Source organism: Monodon monoceros, unplaced genomic scaffold, assembly GCF_005190385.1.
Source record: "Monodon monoceros isolate NGI ecotype Baffin Bay Population unplaced genomic scaffold, NGI_Narwhal_1 Super_Scaffold_14, whole genome shotgun sequence".
Lineage (NCBI taxonomy): Eukaryota > Metazoa > Chordata > Mammalia > Artiodactyla > Monodontidae > Monodon > Monodon monoceros.
Genome location: NW_021703770.1, coordinates 48335041 through 48355768, shown reverse-complemented (window position 1 = coordinate 48355768; position 20728 = coordinate 48335041). Strand labels below are relative to the sequence as shown.

The following is a 20728-nucleotide window of genomic DNA, read 5'->3' as shown; positions in this document are numbered from 1 at the left end:
TTTCACCATTACCTAAAAGAAAAATGATAGTGACTAAGATCAAGTTGTTTGTAGTAGAATCGGAGACACATGGTCAAATAAAGATATGATTTGGAAATAGAAACAAGAGGACTTGGTAATGGATTGGATGTGGGGGGTGAAGGAAAGTGTCAAAGATATTGAAATATAGTTTTGATCAATTGAGTGGTAATGAAATCTACTGAGGCTTGAGACAAATTAGAATGGTAACAAGAGTTCCACCTTAACATATCAGTATTGAAGTTGTCTGTTATGTACACGTAGATATAAGTAGAGGCTTCTGTCTCCAAGTGAGTGAACTAGCTTGTACCAAAACAACCCTCCTACCAAAAATAATTAAAAATGTATAAAATATTAAAATGTCTATTTGAAAAAATAAGAAATATAGCAAAGCAGTAAGGGTTTAAGCAGTCAAAATCCTGAAGAAAAAAGAAAACCGGAGCAGTGAGCCCGACATTCAGCATCACTTCTCCCCTAGAAGCATTTGACAATATGTAACTGGTGAATCAGAAGATACATCAAAATAAAATACCTAGACAGAAACATGGAGAGAGAAGTAAAAGATGGAAATACAGAAAGCAGAGTAAACATGTATAATATGGGCACAAGTCTAATATACTTCTGGGATATAATTTCACATCCATCAGATCAGCAAAAACTTTAAGTCTGATGATACTAAATGTTGACGAAGCTGTGAAATTTGGAATCATCTAATAAAACAGCAGAACCCTGTGAACTAGCAATTCCATTCCTATGAATATCCTAAACTCAAATATGGATTAAAGAAGAAATTGTAAAAAATGTTCATTCAGCATTGAATTTAATAGTGAAAAAGGGTCATCAAAAGGCAGATAGATACATTCATAAATAGAAACTGTAAAGGCACCTTCATTCTTCCAGTTGCCAGGCCCACATACCTTGCTCAATCTTATTCCTTTCAATCTCTCATAACCCCACATCTAAATTATCAGCAAATTCTATAGGGTCTACTTTAAAAATATATCAAGAGTCCAATCACTTCAAACCTCCAATGCCAGCTATCTTGTCCCTAAGCTTAAATACTTGCTAGTTCTATATACTTGGAATGGTCCATCCCCAGCTCCTTTCCTTTTTTTTTTTTTTTTTCTTTTTTTCTTTTTTCCCCAGCTCTTTTTCTTGTGTGCAGCTCTAATTCCAGAACTACAAGTAATACAATAAATAATCCAGACAGCCATCTACTGCATGCTTAGGAACATCCTTGGATCAGGAATCAGTAAATAGAAACCCCAGCAACCTCATCTATTTCCAATAGCAGTAAGTTCAATTCAGGCTAAAATTTTCCTCAAGAGTACCTGTGGTTGAGACATAATTCACATACCATATGACTCCCCCATTTAGAGATGGTTTTTGTATACTACAACGTTTTAAGACTTGTGGCAAAATACATATAACACTAAATTTGTCACTTTGACCATTTTTAGCGTACAATTCAGTGGCATTAGTCATATTCACAAAGTTGTGCAGCCATCACCGGGCGTATTTGAATTTTTAAATAATTAACATGAGAAACATTTTAACTCTGACCTTAAAAGAGTTCACAAAATCTTAGAACAATTTACAAGTTAATCATTTTCAAAACCAAGTTAACGGCAGTAATAAAATGCTTATGTAAGGACAATGGTTAAATCAAGAAAGCACTTTGCAGAAGAATCATGGGGTGAATGTATAAGAGTTAGCAATCCACATGAAATTTTAAAATTATTTTTCAGGATTTAAAAAAAAAAAAAAACAGGAAAAAGGCAAAAGCATGCAACTCCTGAGGGCAATAGGATTCTTCCGTGGAAACATTTTAATATTTAGTGCCACAATAGGGGCAGGAATCTTTGTGTCTCCTAAAGGGGTATTAAAATATTCCTCACTGAATGTAGCTGTCTCCCTGAGTATTTGGGCTGCTTGTGCTGTGCTGACTTTGATCTCTGCTCTCAGTCACGCAGAGCTGGGGACAACATTCCCTAGAAGTGGAGCACAGTATTATTTCCTCAAAAGATCTCTTGGATCCTCTGTTGCTTTCCTCAGTCTTTGGATCAAACTTTTTACTCATCCCTTAAGACTAGCTACTGAAACCTTGTTACTATCTACCTATACAATTCAGCCTTTCTATGCCGGGTGCCCAGCTCCAGAGCTACCAAAGAAGTGTCTAGCTTTGGCTATTCTGTGGTCTTTGGGACTTCTAAATACTCGAGGGGTGCAAAAAGTGGCTTTGTTTCAAACTATCAGCACTGTGACAAAGATGACTGTCCTCTGCTTCATTTCCATCACTGGGATTGTGCTGTTAGGGATTGGGAAAAAAGAGAACGTGGCCAGGTTTGAGAACGCTTTCGACGCTGAACTTCCTAACGTCTCACAGATTGCAGAAGCCTTCCTACAAGGATTGTTTGCATATTCTGGCACGTCAATCCTGAACAGCATAGCAGGTAAATCTTTTTCTGAAATAGTTTTGTCGCAGCATAAAGTTTTGTCTACAAGTCTGTGGAGAAAGATATATCTGATTTGTTTATTTGTGGGGAATTGAATTAAATCTGTTCTGCATGCTCTACATGTATGTAGTTTAATCATCATTAAGACTTGGTAGATACTTATCTATATAATATACACAGAATTTAGTGTTTTTCAGGTCACTCCCCTATCACAAACTTGGGAATTTTATAAAGTTTTCAAGAGAAAATTAAGACCACTCTCAGATTTTACCGTACTTTATTCTAACAATTTTTCAAGACATTTTGAGTTAAATATCAATTATATAAGAAATATATTAACATAATCCATTTGTAAAAAATTAAAACTATCACAGATTTTATATATCCCCTACCACATTGGTAAAATTTCACATCCTAATTTTGATTCCACAATATGTCTTAGAGAAATTTCCATATTAGTTCTTAGTCATCTAACACATTCTTTTAACTGCTGCATAATATTCCTTAGAATGGCTTTACCACACTTTCACATTAGAGGTATTTAAAATGTTTCCCATTTTTTACAATTTCAAGGACTGGTGTAATATCCATGCTTCCCTGCTTATATACACTGTTGTTTCTGCAGGGCAATGCTGCCCCCTCTGATGTCATGGTACCAAATGAATTTGGTAATAGTTGCATAGCTCTCTACAGTAAACGAAAGAAATAAATAGAAAACAATTCACTATATTTCTTTTACATTTTAAACTTATAGGAATATTAAAATTTAAGGAATATATTAAATATTGAAGTTATATAAAACTTCCAAACAAAATCTTTGCAACAATTTTAATAAGAAACTGGAGTTTGTTCCTCTAAATATAATGTTGCTATAGATTTTATGTTTGAAATGTCCTTAATACTTTATCAAAACTTTTAGTGATGATTTCTTCAAATTCTAAATTCTTGAATTATTGATTTTTTTTTATGTTCCCCAGTCAATGAAACACTTTGTTCACTCATGTAGATTACTAAAAATTTAACAGTTGATATATTTTTAAGTACTTTAGCATTTTCCTTTTTTAATTGACAAATGTAACATTGAAATTTCTTGCAATAAAATTAACAAATTTTTAAATATCAAGCCTTTTCAAATAAGACTTTAATTTACCTAGCACAAATTAATTATGCCAACAGTCACCTTGCTGCTGGTTTGGCCATTAAAAGGCACATGAGTCATAAATGAAAATATTGGATATATATGGAAGCAGGGTTTCACAGGTCACTGCTTTTGGAACTGCATCCTCCAAGGGTCACCTAGTCAGTGGGCAGTGGTGGGTTCTGCAAAAATAAATACCCAGATGTTGGTGCACCCCTTGGTTAAAGTAAAGCATCGCACTAGAGCAAGCCCAGGTGTTCTTGATAGTGATGATTACCTAAAGACACAGCGCGATGCAGCTTTAGACCCAATTCTGTCTGAAGCACTCATCTCATTCTCCCCCTACTCCTTGGTTTGATTGGTTATCAAACAAGTTAAACCTTGAATTAAGGACAAGAATTCCATAATGGGAGCTGACAGAGAAGTGTAACTTCAGATCAATATGGTTGTGTTTGAAATGTCTAGTGAAATTTTCTGGATCTGCAGACTATTAGAGCAGAAGGTCGAATGCGATGAGTACAGTAACACGGCCAGAACTTGTGGCTAATTGAATGGGGCTGGCTATCAGAACCAGCACTTCATTAACTTACCAAATTTAGAGATCTGGCTTCTTCCATCTCAAAATGGGTGATCCTCGCTAGAAAGAACTCTCTCCCTCAAGTTTGGTTCTCCGAGTTCCTGAGCTGTCATATTCCTAACTAATTGTAAACAGAATAGATAGCTTGTGTCTAGATTCTTACCACCAGCCACATATGGCTAGTGAGCATCTAAAATGTAGTTAGTCAAAGTGAGGTGCTCCATAGGTGTAAAATACACACCAGAAATCAAAATCTTGAATGAGCAAAACAATGTCCAATAGCTCATTAATACTTTTTTATAAATGTTACATACTGCAATGATAACATTTTGGATATCTGGGGATAAATATATATATTAATAATTCCATTTCATTGGTTTTTCTTTTATGTAGCTACTAGAAAATTTAAAATTACATAAATGGCTCACAGTATATTTTTATTAGACAGTACTGCTAGAATAGGAAAAATACGAAATGTTCCCAACTAGAGTCATTAGGCTTTTGTACCTTTTATCAGTTCATAAATGACTGTGGGCTGCTTCTGAGGGGAGAATGTAAACTTCTAGATTTTTCTAAGCAAGGCAGCTTCCTCCCCTCCCTGCCAAATCACCCAAGGACTAAGGGCAATTCTCAGGAGAAGGGTTCAGCTATAGGGAACTAGCAGCCATTATTCACAGAAGCTGGAGGAAAGGAGAACCTGCCGGTCAAGTTGTAAAGTCATTTACCCACACAGGGGATCAGGGTCTCTATCTCAGGTGATTGAAGCTGTTGGGTGGACCATCCCAGCTTACACAGTTACTTACACTTCCCAGATTCAAGATAAGGCATGTGATCTAAGCACTTGATGCTTCAAGTCACATATGCACAGGCTGGTTCTGTCACACCGTTGCTATAGTAATAGCGGACCCCAAGACCTCACAATTCAGCTGACATTGATTTTATATCAATATCACCTGATTTCTTTCCAATCGGAATTTGGATGGACAGACTCTCGCTTCTACATGGCTTACGACAAATTTCCTTCACAGCTTGAGTAGATTCAAACAATCTCTTGACTGCCTGATGGACTCTAAATTGTTTTCCTCTTATTATTTTATTCATAACCCATAAGACCCTGAATTCTATTCACACCTTTCTTACTTATGATGACCCAGTAGTCATTTTAATACAGTAAATTTGCCTAGGTAGGAAAAGTTTGCTTGGGAGAGTAAGGATGAGAAAGGTACTTCCTCAGAGGTCAATTTGCTTGAGGGAAAGAGATGAGAGAACTGTTACTTCTGAAAAAAGGAAGAAATTACATATCTCAGATGGGATGAAGAGACATGCTACATACCAAACAGTCTTTTTTTTAAACAACTGTACATTTTTTATTTGTACAAATCTGTGGGCTGGCAATCTTTGTTGCTAACTGCAAAACCTGTTTCCCAAAGTCCATTAAGGGTCACAGCCAGGTTAGAACTCCAGACCATTTAGGTCCAGGCCTATGCTCTTAACCACTCCCCTGAACTTCGTTTTTAAGAAAAACAGTATGATGTTTAGGAATTTTGAGATAATATGTCAATTTTAGGAATCCACTGTTGATGCAGTGTCTCCTCCCCTGAGGTAAGGCCCTTACAATTGACAGAAACTGACTAAAAGGCCCCTACAATTGACGGAGACTGACCCAAACATTGTTAGGTGCCTTGAGCTCATCCCTGCTTTTGGTTTAAAAACTTTATTATGTATTGGAGCTCAAAGATTTTCCCAACTGAGGACGTCTATCCAAGAGGGTGGGAGTAAGTGTCAAAAAGAACTCTGCACCTTCTGTCCAGGAAATCCATCACCTCAAGGTCCAAGAGATCTAGCTACATGAAGGCTGGAGGGTGCAGTGGTTACTGCCTGGTGTCAGACAAAACTTGGTTAAAATCCTGCCCTCACCACGTATTTGCTGTGTGACCTTGGGCAAGTCTCTTAACCTCTCTGAGTCCCTGCAGTTTCCTCTGTATTTGAAATGTAGACAAAGCACAGTATGTCCTTGATGCTATCATGGGTATTCAATACTACACTTTGGAAGCCTCTGTGACAAAGCAAGACATAGATGTGCTCACAAAAGGCTGCCATGGCATGGGGGAGGGGTGCATCTGTTTTCTTTTTGCACCAACTGATCCCTTTGCATAGAAGACTGCCCACTGAGTTCTTCACATAGTTCCCTCCCTCACTTCCTTTAGGTCTTCCCTCAAATGTCATTTCTCAGCTAACTTATTTAATGCAAATTTCCTCCCGCCCCCCACTCTGCTCTCATACCTGTTTCATTTCTTTCTCTTTTTTTATTGAGGTATAGTTGATTTACAACATTATATAGGTTTCTTGTGTACAACATAGTGATTCACAGGTTTTAAAGGTTATAGTCTATTTATAGTTATCATAAAATATTGGCTATATACTATGCACTGTACAATATACCCTTGTAGCTTATCATTTTATACATAGTAGCTTGTATTAAATAGTCTTTTCCATCACTGTAAATCCATAATCATGAAATAGTTGGAAAAATTGGATTTTTAGTATAAGATGGTGAGAAATCCAAGCTTTCAGGCAAAACTTGCAAAGGAGTAGAATCAATCAAGCAGATGAGGAAACAACAGACACATGAATAATACTTTCTCATCCTTTTCATTACAAAGAAGTCTTCAAAAGTCTCATAATAATATGACCTTTTCTGATGAGTTTATTTGTGTTTTTTAGGAGAGATAAAAAATCCTGGTGAAAATATTCCCAAATCTCTGATTACTGTCCTTCCCATGGTGGCTGTGATTTACCTACTGGCTAATGTATCCTACCTGGCAGTTTTGACTCCCAGGGAAATCATCTCTGCAGGTATGAATGTGTCTAGACAAAGAGGAAATAGTCACTACTACCTCCTCTGAATAAACAGGGACTCCTATATACTGCTATTTTTTCGATACACTCATAAGAGTGTAAATGTGATGTGGTCCTGCTTTGGTTTTCACAAGAAAGGAAAAATAATTATCTAAACAATCTATTAAAAAAATGAGCACATGCTAAAGACTAAGGTCGAAGGGTAGAAGAATGTGAAGAAGCAAGAACTGAAAAGAGAATGAGGAAGAGGAAGAAGAAGAGGAAGAGAGACATGGAAGAGAAAGAGGAAAGAGAAGAGGAGAAACAGGAGCAAGCAAGGCAAGAAGGCAAAGAAGAAACACTTTGTTAGAAGATGTTCCACCCTTTAAGGTGCACCCAGGTACCTGCCCTCAAAACAGTTGTTTGGAACAAGCAGTACCACCTTCATTATCTTCATTTTTCAGATGAGGAAACTGTAGCAAGGAAAGTTAAATAGTGAACAGCATTGATAAGATTCAAAAATAGGTCTCAGTCATGCTCTTCTAATGATAAAAGATTACTTCTTGTTCAGGTTATTGCTAGTAATGGATTGTAAATGTGGACATCAATTTGCGAGATCTGACCTTCAAAAATATATTCTTCTCAATTCCATCAAGCATGGTGCTCAAAGTTACACAGCTAGTAATTGAAAAAGACAGACTCAAATCCAGGTTGTTTGACTCCAAGACCTGTGTTCTCAACCACCATACTAAAATGCCTCAACACAAGCAAACCAAATCAAAGCATAACCACCACTAATAGGGCCTATTAGCAAAGCAAGCAATAGTATGAATATTTATTAATATATATTAGATGATGAATTTTATTAATACATATAATCATATAACATATACATGACTAAATGGAGATACAACAAAAAGTTAATAGTAAATGGCACCATCTGAATGATAATATTGCAAGATATCTTTTATTTCCTTTTTTATACTGTTCATATTTTCCACAATTAGCATGTTATACTTATGATCAGAAAAAAAATTTTAATACCAAATAATTATATTTCCACAGAATCAAGTGATGAATTTTTATGACACCACTGGGTCTTTTTTAAAAAATGTTAAATTATGTTCACTTTACTTTAAAAAGGCAGAGTAGAATTTGAAATATATTAGAAAAATTCTACAAAATTTTAATTTTTAAAAAATAATTACTCCTGAAAGAAGAGAGGTTTGGTTATCTAGAAAATTCATTTATTGAGAACAACTAACTCTTCAAATATTCTGGATAGAGGTCAAATAATACATCAACAGAAACATAGACTCCAAAACTATTGTATATACAAATAGGCACAGGGGTCTATGAACACATATAGGGTGTGTGGTTTTGGAGGGGCTGACTGTGTCACTCCAGTAACTAGAATTCCCCTGTAATGGATGTGTTTTCAAGGCCAGAGGTCACAAAGAGGATCAGTCTAGTGAGCCACACCACTGAACTGTAGTTCTGCTCTATCATCTGCATTCAAAGCCTTTACAAAACTAAGAAGATTTGAAGTTCATTTTTTTAAAAATCGATATTTTACATGGTCCCAAAAGTCAAAAGGTGCATTTATACATCTTCTCTGAGACTAGTATAAAAATGATATGTTGATTCTAAAAGAAAAAGAGGAATATACATTTCTAAAAGTAAAAAGAAACACGTTGCTTCCCACAGTTTGGTCTCACAGGAATACAGTAACACACTAAAGGAGATTTTTTTAACTATGAAAATGAGGGGGAGAACTATAATTTGCCTTTCACCCTACATCCAAACCAGGCAGCAAGTTCTGTAAAGACCCACGTCACTAACATCTCTCTTTGGGTGTACCCTCCTCTTCTTTCCCCCACTCAGTGCCCAGGCCCTTATTTTTCTTACTTCATTTACAGCAATAACCTCCTAATGTATACGCTCACCTCTAACTTCCTCCTTCCAATCCAGCCTCCACTCAGTCTCTAGAGATGACTCTATAAAACACAAATCTAATCCTGTCATCTCCCTGCTTAAATATTCCACCATCTTGTTTTCTTGCATCTCCTCCCAGTCTCACTCTCACAGCTGCTGCAACCACCACACCATCACTCAATCATCACCTTCCTTCAGACCAACTATGAGCTCCTAACCTGACCATGGCAGGTTCTCCAAGATCTGACTCAAGCCTAACTTTCTATCCTCATCTCCTGCCTTCCCTTGCACACACACACACACCCTCACCACACGTCAGACTTTCTAAACAATTTACTGTGCTTCCAGAATAAATACTATCTCTCTGCCTCCCTCGCAATGCCATCTCACCAGCCCCCGCCTGATTTAGATGCCTTTCTCATGCTTAATGTCCCTCTTATAAGATTTATTCTAAGTTTAATACACTTTGAGTCCTAAAAAGTGCCTCCTAAATCCCATGCACAAGCTAGTCTTAGAAAGTTTGAAATGTAGTAGCAAATCACCCCTTCCAATGCATTCTACTGACCAACGCAGACCACAAGGCCAGACCGTATTGAAGAATAAGTAAAGAGACTCCCTTTCTTGGAAGGAGCTGCAAAATCATATTACAAAGGGTATGGTTGCAGAGAAAGTGAAGAATTACTGCCGTAGTTTCAATCAAGCAAAGGGACTGACTTTTTTGAAATTTTTCTAAAATTTTCATAGATGCTGTTGCTGTCACCTGGACGGACAAAATAATCCCTTCCATGCAATGGGTCATTTCTTTTGGAATTTCAACTTCAATATTTAGCAGCATGTGTTGTACAGTGCTTTCGGCATCAAGGATGATCTACACAGCAAGCCAAGAAGGACAACTGCCTTTGATCTTCTCGATGCTCAATAACCACTCGTGTCCAACCATGGCTGTCAGCCAGATAATCATCTTAACTTCAGTTGTTATTATAACCTCAGATTTGATCAATTTAATAAAATATTCAGGATTAGCAATATGGTTTTTAAGAGGGTTACATATGATAGGTTTACTTAAACTAAGGTACCAGGAACCCAATCTACCTAGACCTTACAAGGTAAATCAAAATTAAAATGTTAATATTAAACTTCTATTCTCTGTCTAGGAATATAATTTCTTATTCTATATGGGACACTTCTAACGAGTCATGAGTCAAATTTATGAAACATCTGAACCAGACCTCCATTTCCCAGCTTACTGATGTGTAATCGACTGTATGGGCTGCATTTGGTCTGATTTTTCTAGAGTAAAATGTCAAAACTGATTCTCCTCAAGGAAGACAGATGTTATCCTTATTGTCATCTTTCAGGAGCTAGGTAATAACACTTCTGAGGGGAGGGCTTTTTGCCCAGCTCAAAAGCATCTCCTCAGTCCATGAACAAATGAGGGTGATGTGGCATACTCTTCTTGTGTATGGCCTTGATAGGGTCTTTATTTTATACAATAAGTTGTTAATCGAAGCCTCAGTTTAGGTGATTACAAAAATTTTGAACCTGATCTTAACTAGCAAGATAGAATCACTATCCTCTATGTAATGTCAGCAGGGCTACTGTAGGTTCCTAGAGTGTCTTTGTGCAAAATATAATAAAGCACCCCTCCCTCTAGGCAGTCCCAGCCCCGTGCCCAAGCACAGAGCCTGGTGAGCTAGATATCAGCCCCCTTTTGCCCCCTCAGATGGGTATGCTTGTATGAGTGTGAACTGCCTAAGCAACCATATGCAAAAGAAATAAAATCAGACTCTCATTTGAAAAGACCATTCTGACAATAGTGTAGAAAGTGAATTAGAAGGAGGGGTGAGCAGTTTCAGGTCAAACAGCTGGTATAGATTTTCTTAGCTTTACCCCCTTTTAACTCAGGAGAATCCTAGATCTCAGAGATTAAGTAAATTACCCTAGATAAAAGGATCAGGGCTGGGATTTAAACCACACATTCTGATTTCAGAGACCAAATTTTTGTTATATTTACTGAAAAGATAGTGATGAATTTTTTATTCTATAAAGGATCCACTGAGGAAATTTTCTCTGATCTTAGCATCAGGAATACTTGGGCCTCTTCTAAACAACTGATTTGCTTATGCCTTTTGGTGGCCTGCTTTCAGAATCTATATGGGGCTTTGTGGCATGAATTTTGTGAGCCAAATTTATTGTTTATCCATGTTTCTTTATTTCCCTCATTTCTTTTTTTAATTTTCATTTATTTTGCCTTGGTATAAAATAAGCCATACCTTGCTATAATGTAAATCCTAACAGTTTCCAAACAGTCTTTGTTTTATTCTTTAATCATGTTATAAATATAATCCGGTGGCCCATATAATTAAGATACTTCCTGGTTGTAGAGATTGTATGGAAAATAAAATGATAGTCCCATATTTCATGCCAGCGACCATAAAACCACTTGAGTGTGCTTGTTAAAAATCTGAATTCCCAGTCTCACCCCTGGAGGTTCTAATTTAGTAGGTCTTAGATGGGCCTTAGGAATCGGTATATTTATCAATTATCTTGGGGATTCTTATGCGGAGAGGTTGATTGACCATATTTTAAGAAACACTAGCTTAGACAGTTTTGACTTTCTTCCCCCCCAAAAAAATGGATCCCTCTTGGCCATGTCCCAAGTTGAAAAAAGAAAACAATAATATCTTGAATTTCAGTCATCCATTTATTCAACAAATATGCAGTGACTATCTGCTGTTTCAGGCACTCTGCTAGGCAGTTCAGAGAAATAAAGATGAATCTTTCCATCAAGAATCTTCTTAGCCTCATAGAAGAGTAAGAAATGTATACAAATCACTGTTATAAAGTTTATTAAGAAATGCCATTTGTTGAGCACATTATACTGAAGTACACTGTATGCAATTCTGACAAAGATTTTAGGAGACCAGCATTAGATAAAAAACTCATTTTGCAAATGAGTCTAAGAAGACCCTTTTTCTTTCGACACTCAGACTTTATATTTAAACTGTAATAACACACAACACACACATATTTCAGGAATATTTGATTAAAAACCTCTGAACATAATTATCCATTAGTACCCGCCGACCCACCGTGTCCTTCCTTCAGTTGTGGTAGGGGTGCGGGGCCCTGAGGGTCTCACTGAGCCATATTTGGGGTCCCTGTGGAACAGGCACTTGGGGAACCACCTTCTGGTTGTTCTCTGCAAATAGGTCTGAAGATCAGATTAATTAGGTAGACCAAAGTTATACTGCTAGTCAGTGTCACAAGCTCCCTGGAGAAGAACCTTCTTTATCTGTCCTAAATACCTCTGTATCCTTAGCATAGCACATGCCACTAAGCAATTCAGTGAATATTTCTTGAAAGAATGAGCAATTAAAATAACAGAGATTGCATTTCTAACCAGACTTTTCTGATTACAGTATTTCTGTTGTTTCTATTACTTGATGGTGCTGCCCTAAGAAAGACTGGCACATGCTCCCTTAAAGAAGCATTATAAACAAATATTTCAGTTATGATGTTACTGGATTTTCAAATTCCCAAAACTAAGAATGTTTCAATGATTAATACTAGAATGACATAGTTAATTTTTGATGATGTTTAAATGTATTTTTTCTATGCCTGAAAATGAAGCACTAATTTTAGTAAATAAATGAAAATATCTGATGAATTGAGTAGGCATTCATGAAAACTATAGAATAAATAAAATACAGTTCCACTTTTTTACAATCATTCAGTCTGCCATTGATTTACTTTCTGTAATGTAATAGTTTGGAAACATCTGTTCCATAAGAAAGAGAATGTTCTTATGTTGTTTATAGAAACCTGAGGACAACGTCATCACTAATCTTAATCTTTTTTTAACTTTCAGGTGCCTTTGCCATTTATATTTGGATGCATAGCTATATCTTTGTTTCTGATTTTGACGCCATTGATTCAGGCTCCTAAAATAGAGCATGTCTATGGGCTTATCTTTATGTTCAGTGGACTCCTGTGTTACTGGATTCATGTTCACCTTAATCAACATTCTGTCTGTTTTGTCAAAATCACTTGTTATTTACAATTACTGTTTAATGTTTCACCACCTGAAGACCATGATGAAGGTACTTCAACAGGAAAAAATGACCTTAAAGAAATCTTTGTAAATAAGAAACTTTAAAATGTAAAATGTTTAATGAATGAATACATTCTTAAAGGCAACCTTTGCTTTAAAATATATACACACAAACACAAAGCCTCTACCTCCTGTCCAACCTCCAGCTACACATATCAAATCAACCCCCCTAGCTACATATTCAAGCTCTTTACAATTCAAATTATTCTCCTGGTAACTGAAGCCTTAGTTCCATAGTGCCCAACATGTTTCTCACCACTTTCTTCTTGGTCAAAAATTTTAAATGCGTGCACACACACACACACACACACAAACAAAGTTTAAAAGGCATAATATGCCTTAGTCACTTAATTACTGCCTACTTCCATGTGTAAAAATTATTATAATGTTGTAAACAAGAAACTAATATAATGTATGTCAATTATATATCAATAAAATAAACAAACAAGTAAATAAACAAAAAGTCATTGCCAGGAAGATAAATTCATAGGTGTCTAGTGTATAGCAGATACTTAATATTTGTTGAATGAATGAATATAATTGCATCAGCAAAAATAAAGAAAATATTGTAAATCTGTAATTGATATTAATAAATACTATGCATAACTTTCTACTCACTGGTCTAAACTCTTCACAGTGATACCAATTAAAATAACATATTTTACTTTCAAGTCTCTGTGTTTAGCCTTTATAAAGTGTGATACGCTAAATCATGGCCCTCAAAAATACGTCTAGGTCAATTAAGTTCATATCTAGTAAGAGAAGTTTATCAAAATGTTTCCCAAATTTTGTGGAACCCTAAAATCAATACATTAGCTGGCATTAAAAAGGGAATAAAAAAACATAAAGACACTAAAGTTTCTAAAATCCAGTAATAATAATAATGATTTTCTTTTGTTCCTGTAAAAATAAAAATAAACAAGGCATTATTTAAAAAAAAGAAGGGAGAGAATGTCATGAAAACTTGTTTAAAGACTTTGAAATCGAGGTGGGGAACTTATTGGATGTCCTGTCTAGTATACCTTTCTTAGTTACTTGTGCTTTTTAATGTCTTTAAGCCATGTTACAACTCTAAGTTGTAGAATACTCATAATAATGCAAATGATTTTTGACAATAGAAACATAAGTGAATTTTGTCTAGTGGATGCAGTGATTACCATGGATACTGACAACTTTTACTTCTACTTGTAAATTTGTTTCGACATTCTTGACTGCCTATGTGTGCACATTGTTTGAATTCTCTTTTAAACTGGTTATAATATCTCACTGGTTCCCTCATTAAATAGTGAGTTAAATATTTTTTAAAATATATATATATGTATAAGGTTATATATATTTTTTAATATTTAACTCATTTTATAGATATAGATGATAGATATAGATATTGATATAGATAGATATAGATCTCCAGGCCCTAATCCCTGGAACCTCTGAATCTTACTTTATATGGAAAAAGAGTTTTTACAGATGTGATTAAGGATCTTGAGATGAGGAGCATTTTACTGGATTATCTATGTAGGCCCTAAATGTAATCACAGATGTATTTATAAAAGAGAGATAGAGGGAGATTAGATACAGACAAAAGAGAAGGCAGGGGGAGACCTTCAAGATGGCGGGGGAGTAAGATGTGGAGATCACCTTCCTCCCCACAAATACATCAGAAATACATCTACACGTGGAACAATTCCTACAGAACACCTACTGAACGCTGGCAGAAGACCTCAGACTTCCCAAAAGGCAAGAAACTCCCCACGTACCTGGGTACGGCAAAAGAAAAAACAGAGACAAAAGAATAGGGACAGTACCTGCACCTCTGGTAGGGAGCTGTGAAGGAGGAAAAGTTTCCACACACTAAGAATCCCCTTCACTGGCGTAGACGGGAGTGGGAGGGGGTGGGCCGGGGACGGAAGCTTCGGAGCCACGGAGGAGACCTCAGCAACAGGGGTGCGGAGAGCAAAGGGGAGAGATTCCCGCACAGAAGATCGGTGCCAACCAGCACTCATCAGCCCAAGAGGCTTGTCTGCTCACCCGCTGGGGCGGGCGGGCACTGGGAGCTGAGGCTTGGGCTTCGGAAGTCGGATCCCAGGGCGAGGACTGGGGTTGGCTGCATGAACACAGCCTGAAGGGGGCTAGTGCGCCACAGCTAGCTGGGAGGGAGTCTGGGAAAAAGTCTGGAACTGCTGAAGAGACAAGAGACCATTGTTTCAGGGTGTGCAAGGAGAGGGGATTCCTTCCCCATATGCCCACAGAAGGCAGAGTGCCACCTAAACGAGCTCTAGATATGGGTGCGAGCTGCGGCTATCAGCTTGGAACCAGAGATGGGCGTGAAATGTTAATGCTGCTGCTGTAGCCACCAAGAATCCTGTGTACAAGCACAGGTCACCCTCCACACCACCCCCGGGCCCACCCGGAGCCTGTGCAGCCCACCACTGCCAGGGACCCATGATCCAGGGACAACTTCCCTGGGAGAACACATTGCTCCCCACAAGCTGTTGCAACGTCATGTTGGCCTCTGCCACCGCAGGATCCCCCTGCATTCCAATTTTAACTATGTACCCCTCCCTCCCCCCAAACCTGAGTTAGCCAGAGCCCCTAATCAGCCGCTGCTTTAACCCCATCCTGTCTGGGTGGGGAACAGATGTCTGAGGATGACCTACATGCAGAGGTGGGGCCAAAACCAAAGCTGAACCCCAGGAGCTGTGCAAACAAAGAAGAGAAAGGGAAATTTCTCCATGCAGCCTCAGGAGCAGGGGATTAAATCCCCACAATCAACTTGGTGTACCCTGCATCTGTGGAATACCTGAATAGACAACGAATCATCCCAAAATTGAGGTGGTGGACTTTGGGAGCAACTGTAGACTTGGGATTTGCTGCCTGCCAATGACTTGTTTCTGATTTTTATGTTTATCTTAGTATAGTTTTTAGCACTTATTATCATTGGTGGATTTGTTTACTGCTTTTGTTGCTCTCTTCTTTTTTTAATTATTATTACTTTTTTTTTTTTTTTTTTTTTTTTTGGTTCGCGGGCCTCTCACTTTTTTGGCCTCTCCCGTTGCGGAGCACAGGCTCCAGACACGCAGGCTCAGCGGCCATGGCTCATGGACCCAGCCGCTCCGCAGCATGTGGGATCCTCCTGGACTGGGGCATGAATCCGTGTCCCCTGCATTTGCAGGCGGACTCTCAACCACTGCGCCACCAGGGAAGCCCTTTATTTTTTATTTTAATAGTTTATTTTTTTCTTTTAATAATTTTTTAAAATTTCTTTTTCCTTCTTTTTTCCTCTGTTTTCTTCTGAGCTGTGTGGCTAACAGGGTTTTGGTGCTCCGGCTGGGTGTCAGGCCTAAGCCTCTGAGGTGGGAGAGCTGAGATCAGGACATTGGACCACCAGGGACCTCCCAGCCCCATGTAATATCAATTGGTGAGAGCTCTCCCAGAGATCTCTATCTCAACGCTAAGACCCAGCTCCACCCAACAGCCAGCAAGCTCCAGTGCGGGACGCCCCATGCTAAACAACTAGCAAGATAGGAGCACAACACCACCCATTAGCAGAGGCTTTCTAAAATCATACTAAGTTCACAAACACGCCAAAACAGACCACCAGACATGGTCCTGCCCACCAGAAAGACAAGATCCAGACCCAACCACCAGAACACAGGCACCAGTCTTGTGTTCCAACAGCCACTGAACCAACCTTACCCACGGGGGGCAGACACACAAAAAATGAGAATTACGAACCTGCAGCCTGTGAAAAGGAGACCCCAAACACAGCAGGTTAAACAAAATGAGAAGACAGAGAAACACACAGCAGATGAAGGAGCAAGGTAAAAACCCACCAGACCAAACAAATGAAGAGGAAATAGGCAGTCTACCTGCAAAACAATTCAGAGCAATGAGAGTACAGATGATCCAAAATCTTGGAAATAGAATGGAGAAAATACAAGAAACGTTTAACAAGGACCTAGAAGAACTAAAGAGCATACAATGATGAGCAACACAATAAATGAAATTAAAAATTCTCTAGATAGAATCAATAGCAGAATAACTGAGGCAGAAGAGTGGATAAGTGACCTGGAAGATAAAATAGTGGAAATAACTACCACAGAGCAGTAAAAGGAATGAAAAGAATTGAGGACATTCTCAGAGACCTCTGGGACCACATTAAATGCACCAACATTCGAATTATAGGGGTCCCAGAAGAAGAAGAGAAAAAGAAACGTACTGAGAAAATATTTGAAGAGATTAAAGTTGAAAACTTCCCTAATATGGGAAAGGAAATAGTTAATCAAGTCCAGGAAGCACAGAGAGTCCCATAGAGGATAAATCCAAGGAGAAACAGGCCAAGACACATATTAATCAAACTATCAAATATTAAATACAAAGAAAAAATATTAAAGCAACAAGGGAAAAACAACAAATAACACACAAGGGAATCCCCATAAGGTTAACAGCTGATCTTTCAGCAGAAGCACTGCAAGATGGAATGTTCTATATATGTCTAGATATGTTAGGTCCATTTGGTCAAAAGTATAGTTCAAGTCCAACATTTCCCTATTGATTTTCTGTCTGGATGATCTATCCATTGTTGAAAGTGGGATATTGAAGTGCCCTACTATAATTATCTTGTTATCTATTTCTCCCTTCAAATCTGCTAGTATTTGCTTAATACAGTCAGATGCTCTGATGTTGGGTGAACATATTTATAATTGTTATAACCTCTTGATAAACTGACACCTTCATTGTTATATACTGACCTTGTTTGTCTCTTGTTACAGTTTTAAGTTGAAGTCTATTTTGTATGATATGAGTATAGCTACTCCTACTTTCTTTTGGTTTCCATTTGCATGGAATATCTTATTCTATCTCTTTACTTTCAGTCTACGTGTGTTCTTAAAGCCATGGTGAGTCTCTTTTAGGCAGAAAACAGTTGGGTCTTGATTTTTTTTTATCCATTCAGCCCCTCTATGCCTTTTGATCGGAGGATTTAATCCATCTACATTTAAAGTAATTATGACAGGTAAGGATTATCTGGCTGTTTTGTAGTTCCCTTGTTCCTTTCTTTCTCTTATGCCGTCTTTGTTATGATTTTCCATAATGGTATGCTTTGATTCCCTTCTCTTTATCTCTTGTGTATCAACTGTAGGTTTTTGCTTTGTGGTTAGCATGCAGCTTACATAAAACATCTTAGAGATATAAAAGTCTAATTTAATCTGCTAACAACTTTTTTTCTGAGTAATGATATTATGCCTTAACTTTGTTTTCTGTTATCTACATTTACACACACACAAAGTACTTTCTTTTTTCCTTTTTTTTTATTGAGATATAGTTGACTTACAATATATATGTCACAGGTGTACAACATAGTGATTCACAATTTTTAAAAGTTATACTCCATTTGCAGTTATTATAATATATTGGCTATATCCCTGTGCTGTACAATATATCCTTGTAGCTTATTTATTTGGTAGATAGTAGTTTGTATCTCTTAATCTCATACCCCATCTTGTCCCTTCCACTTTCCCTGTCCCCACTGGTAACCACTAGTTTGTTTTCTATAATTTTGAGTCATTTCTATTATATTTTATTCATTTTATTTTTTAGATTCCACATGTAAGCAATATCATACAGTATTTGTCTTTCTCTGTCTGACTTATTTCCCTAAGCATAATACCCTCCAAGTCCATCCATGTTGTTGCAAATGGCAAATTTTCATTCTTTTCTATGGCTGAGTAGTATTCCATTGTATATATATACCACTTGTTCTTTATCCATTCATCTGGTGATGGATACATAAGTTGCTTCCATATCTTGTCTATTGTAAATAATGTTGCTATGGACACTGGGATACATGTATCTTTGTTAATTAGTGTTTTCATTTTCTTCAGATATATACCCAAGAGTGGAATAGCTGTATCATATAGTAGTTCTAGTTTTAGTTTCTTGAGGAGCCTCCATACTGTTTTCCATAATAGCTGCATAAATTTACATTCCCACCAACAGTGTACTAGGGTTCCCTTTTCTCTACATCCTCTCCAACATCTGTTATTTGTGCTCTTTTTGATGATAGCCAGTCTGGCAGGTGAAATGTGACATGTATTTTGGTTTTGATTTGCATTTCTCTTATGATTAGTGATGTTGATCATCTTTTCAGGTGCCTGTTGGCCCTCACTGTGTCTTCTTTAGAAAAATGTATATTCAAGTTTTCTGCACGATTTCTAATGTTGTACCAGATGTCTCTTAAACTGTCCTCATTTCTTTTCTCTTTTCTGTTCATCTTCAGTGATTTCCACTACCCTGTCTTCCAGCTCACTGATCCATTCCTCTGTATCATTCAGTCTATGGTTGATTCCTTCTAATGTATTTTTCATTTCAGTTATTGTATTATTAATCTCTGGTTGTTCTTTATATTTTCCAACTCTTTGTTAAAAACTTCTAACTTCACACTCTGTGCATTAATTTTTCTCCTGAGTTCTTTGATCCTCTTTGCAATCATTTCCCCAAACTGTTTCTCAGATAGGTTGCCTATCTCTACTTCACTTAGTTCTTCTTCTGGGGTTTTATCGTGTTCCTTCATTTGGGACATGTTCCTCTGTTGCCTCATTTTGCCTAACTTGCTGTCTTTATTACTGTGTACCTGGTAGGTTGTTTACATTTCATGACATTTGCCAGCACCAGTGTCCATGTGGTAGAAAGAACTTCCAAAAATGGCTGCCACTACTGTCTATGTCCCCAGGGTGAGCTGCAGTTGCATCCTGCTTCTCCAGTAGAATCCCCCAGTAGGTCTGACCTAGATGCCGTTCAAATTACTGCTTCTTGCCTGGGTCCCTGGGCATGTGCAATTTTGTGTGCACCCTTTAAGACTGGAGTGTCTTTCTCCCCCAGCCCCCTGGGACTCTGGGACTCCCCAAAGTAAGCCCACTGGTCTTTAAAGCCAAACGTTCTGGGGGCTTATCTTCCCAGGCCAGGAACCCTGGGCTGAGAAGCCCAATGTGGAGCTCAGACCCTCACTCTTTTGGGAGAACGTCTGCAATTATAATTATTCTCCCATGTATGGGTCGCCCAGCTGGGGCTATGGGTCTTGACTACACCATGACTCCATCCTTCTTACCTGTTTCATTGTGGTTCTTTATATCTTTAGTTGCAGAACATCTTTTCTGGTAGATTCTGGTCATTTTCATCAATAGTTGTCCTGTAATAGTTGTAATTTTGGTGTGCCCCAGAGAGGATGTAAGCTCAGGCTCTTTCTACTCTTGGCTGTCTATCATCTTGGCTGATATCTCAATAACAACTTATCTTTGATTGCACAAAAAAAACCCCAACCTTTTACTCCCCCCCTCCAACCTTTCGGTTTGTTTGTTTGTTTGTTTTTTGTTGTTTTTTTTTTTTTGTGGTATGCAGGCCTCTCACTGTTGTGGCCTCTCCCGTTGCGGAGCATAGGCTCCGGACGCACAGGCTCAGCGGCCATGGCTCACGGGCCCAGCCGCTCCGTGGCATGTGGGATCTTCCCGGACCGAAGCACGAACCCGTGTCCCCTGCATCGGCAGTCGGACTCTCAACCACTGCGCCACCAGGGAAGCCCCAACCTTTCGTTTTGATGTCACAATTTACTTCTTTTTATATTGTCTAGCCATTAACAAATTATTGTAGCTATAGAA

The 20728-nt window shown here is 37.9% G+C and overlaps 1 protein-coding gene across 1 annotated transcript; it reads left to right on the top strand.

Annotated features, from left to right (window-relative positions):
- The first annotated feature begins 1680 nt into the window (after positions 1-1680).
- LOC114895249 (solute carrier family 7 member 13-like) lies at positions 1681-13990 on the top strand. Its single transcript, XM_029222467.1, has 4 exons — positions 1681-2471; positions 6914-7045; positions 9707-10068; positions 12834-13990. Exons 1-4 carry the CDS (start codon positions 1805-1807, stop codon positions 13119-13121), a joined length of 1449 nt encoding a protein of 482 aa, XP_029078300.1. The 5' UTR covers positions 1681-1804; the 3' UTR covers positions 13122-13990.
- The last annotated feature ends 6738 nt before the right edge of the window (positions 13991-20728 follow it).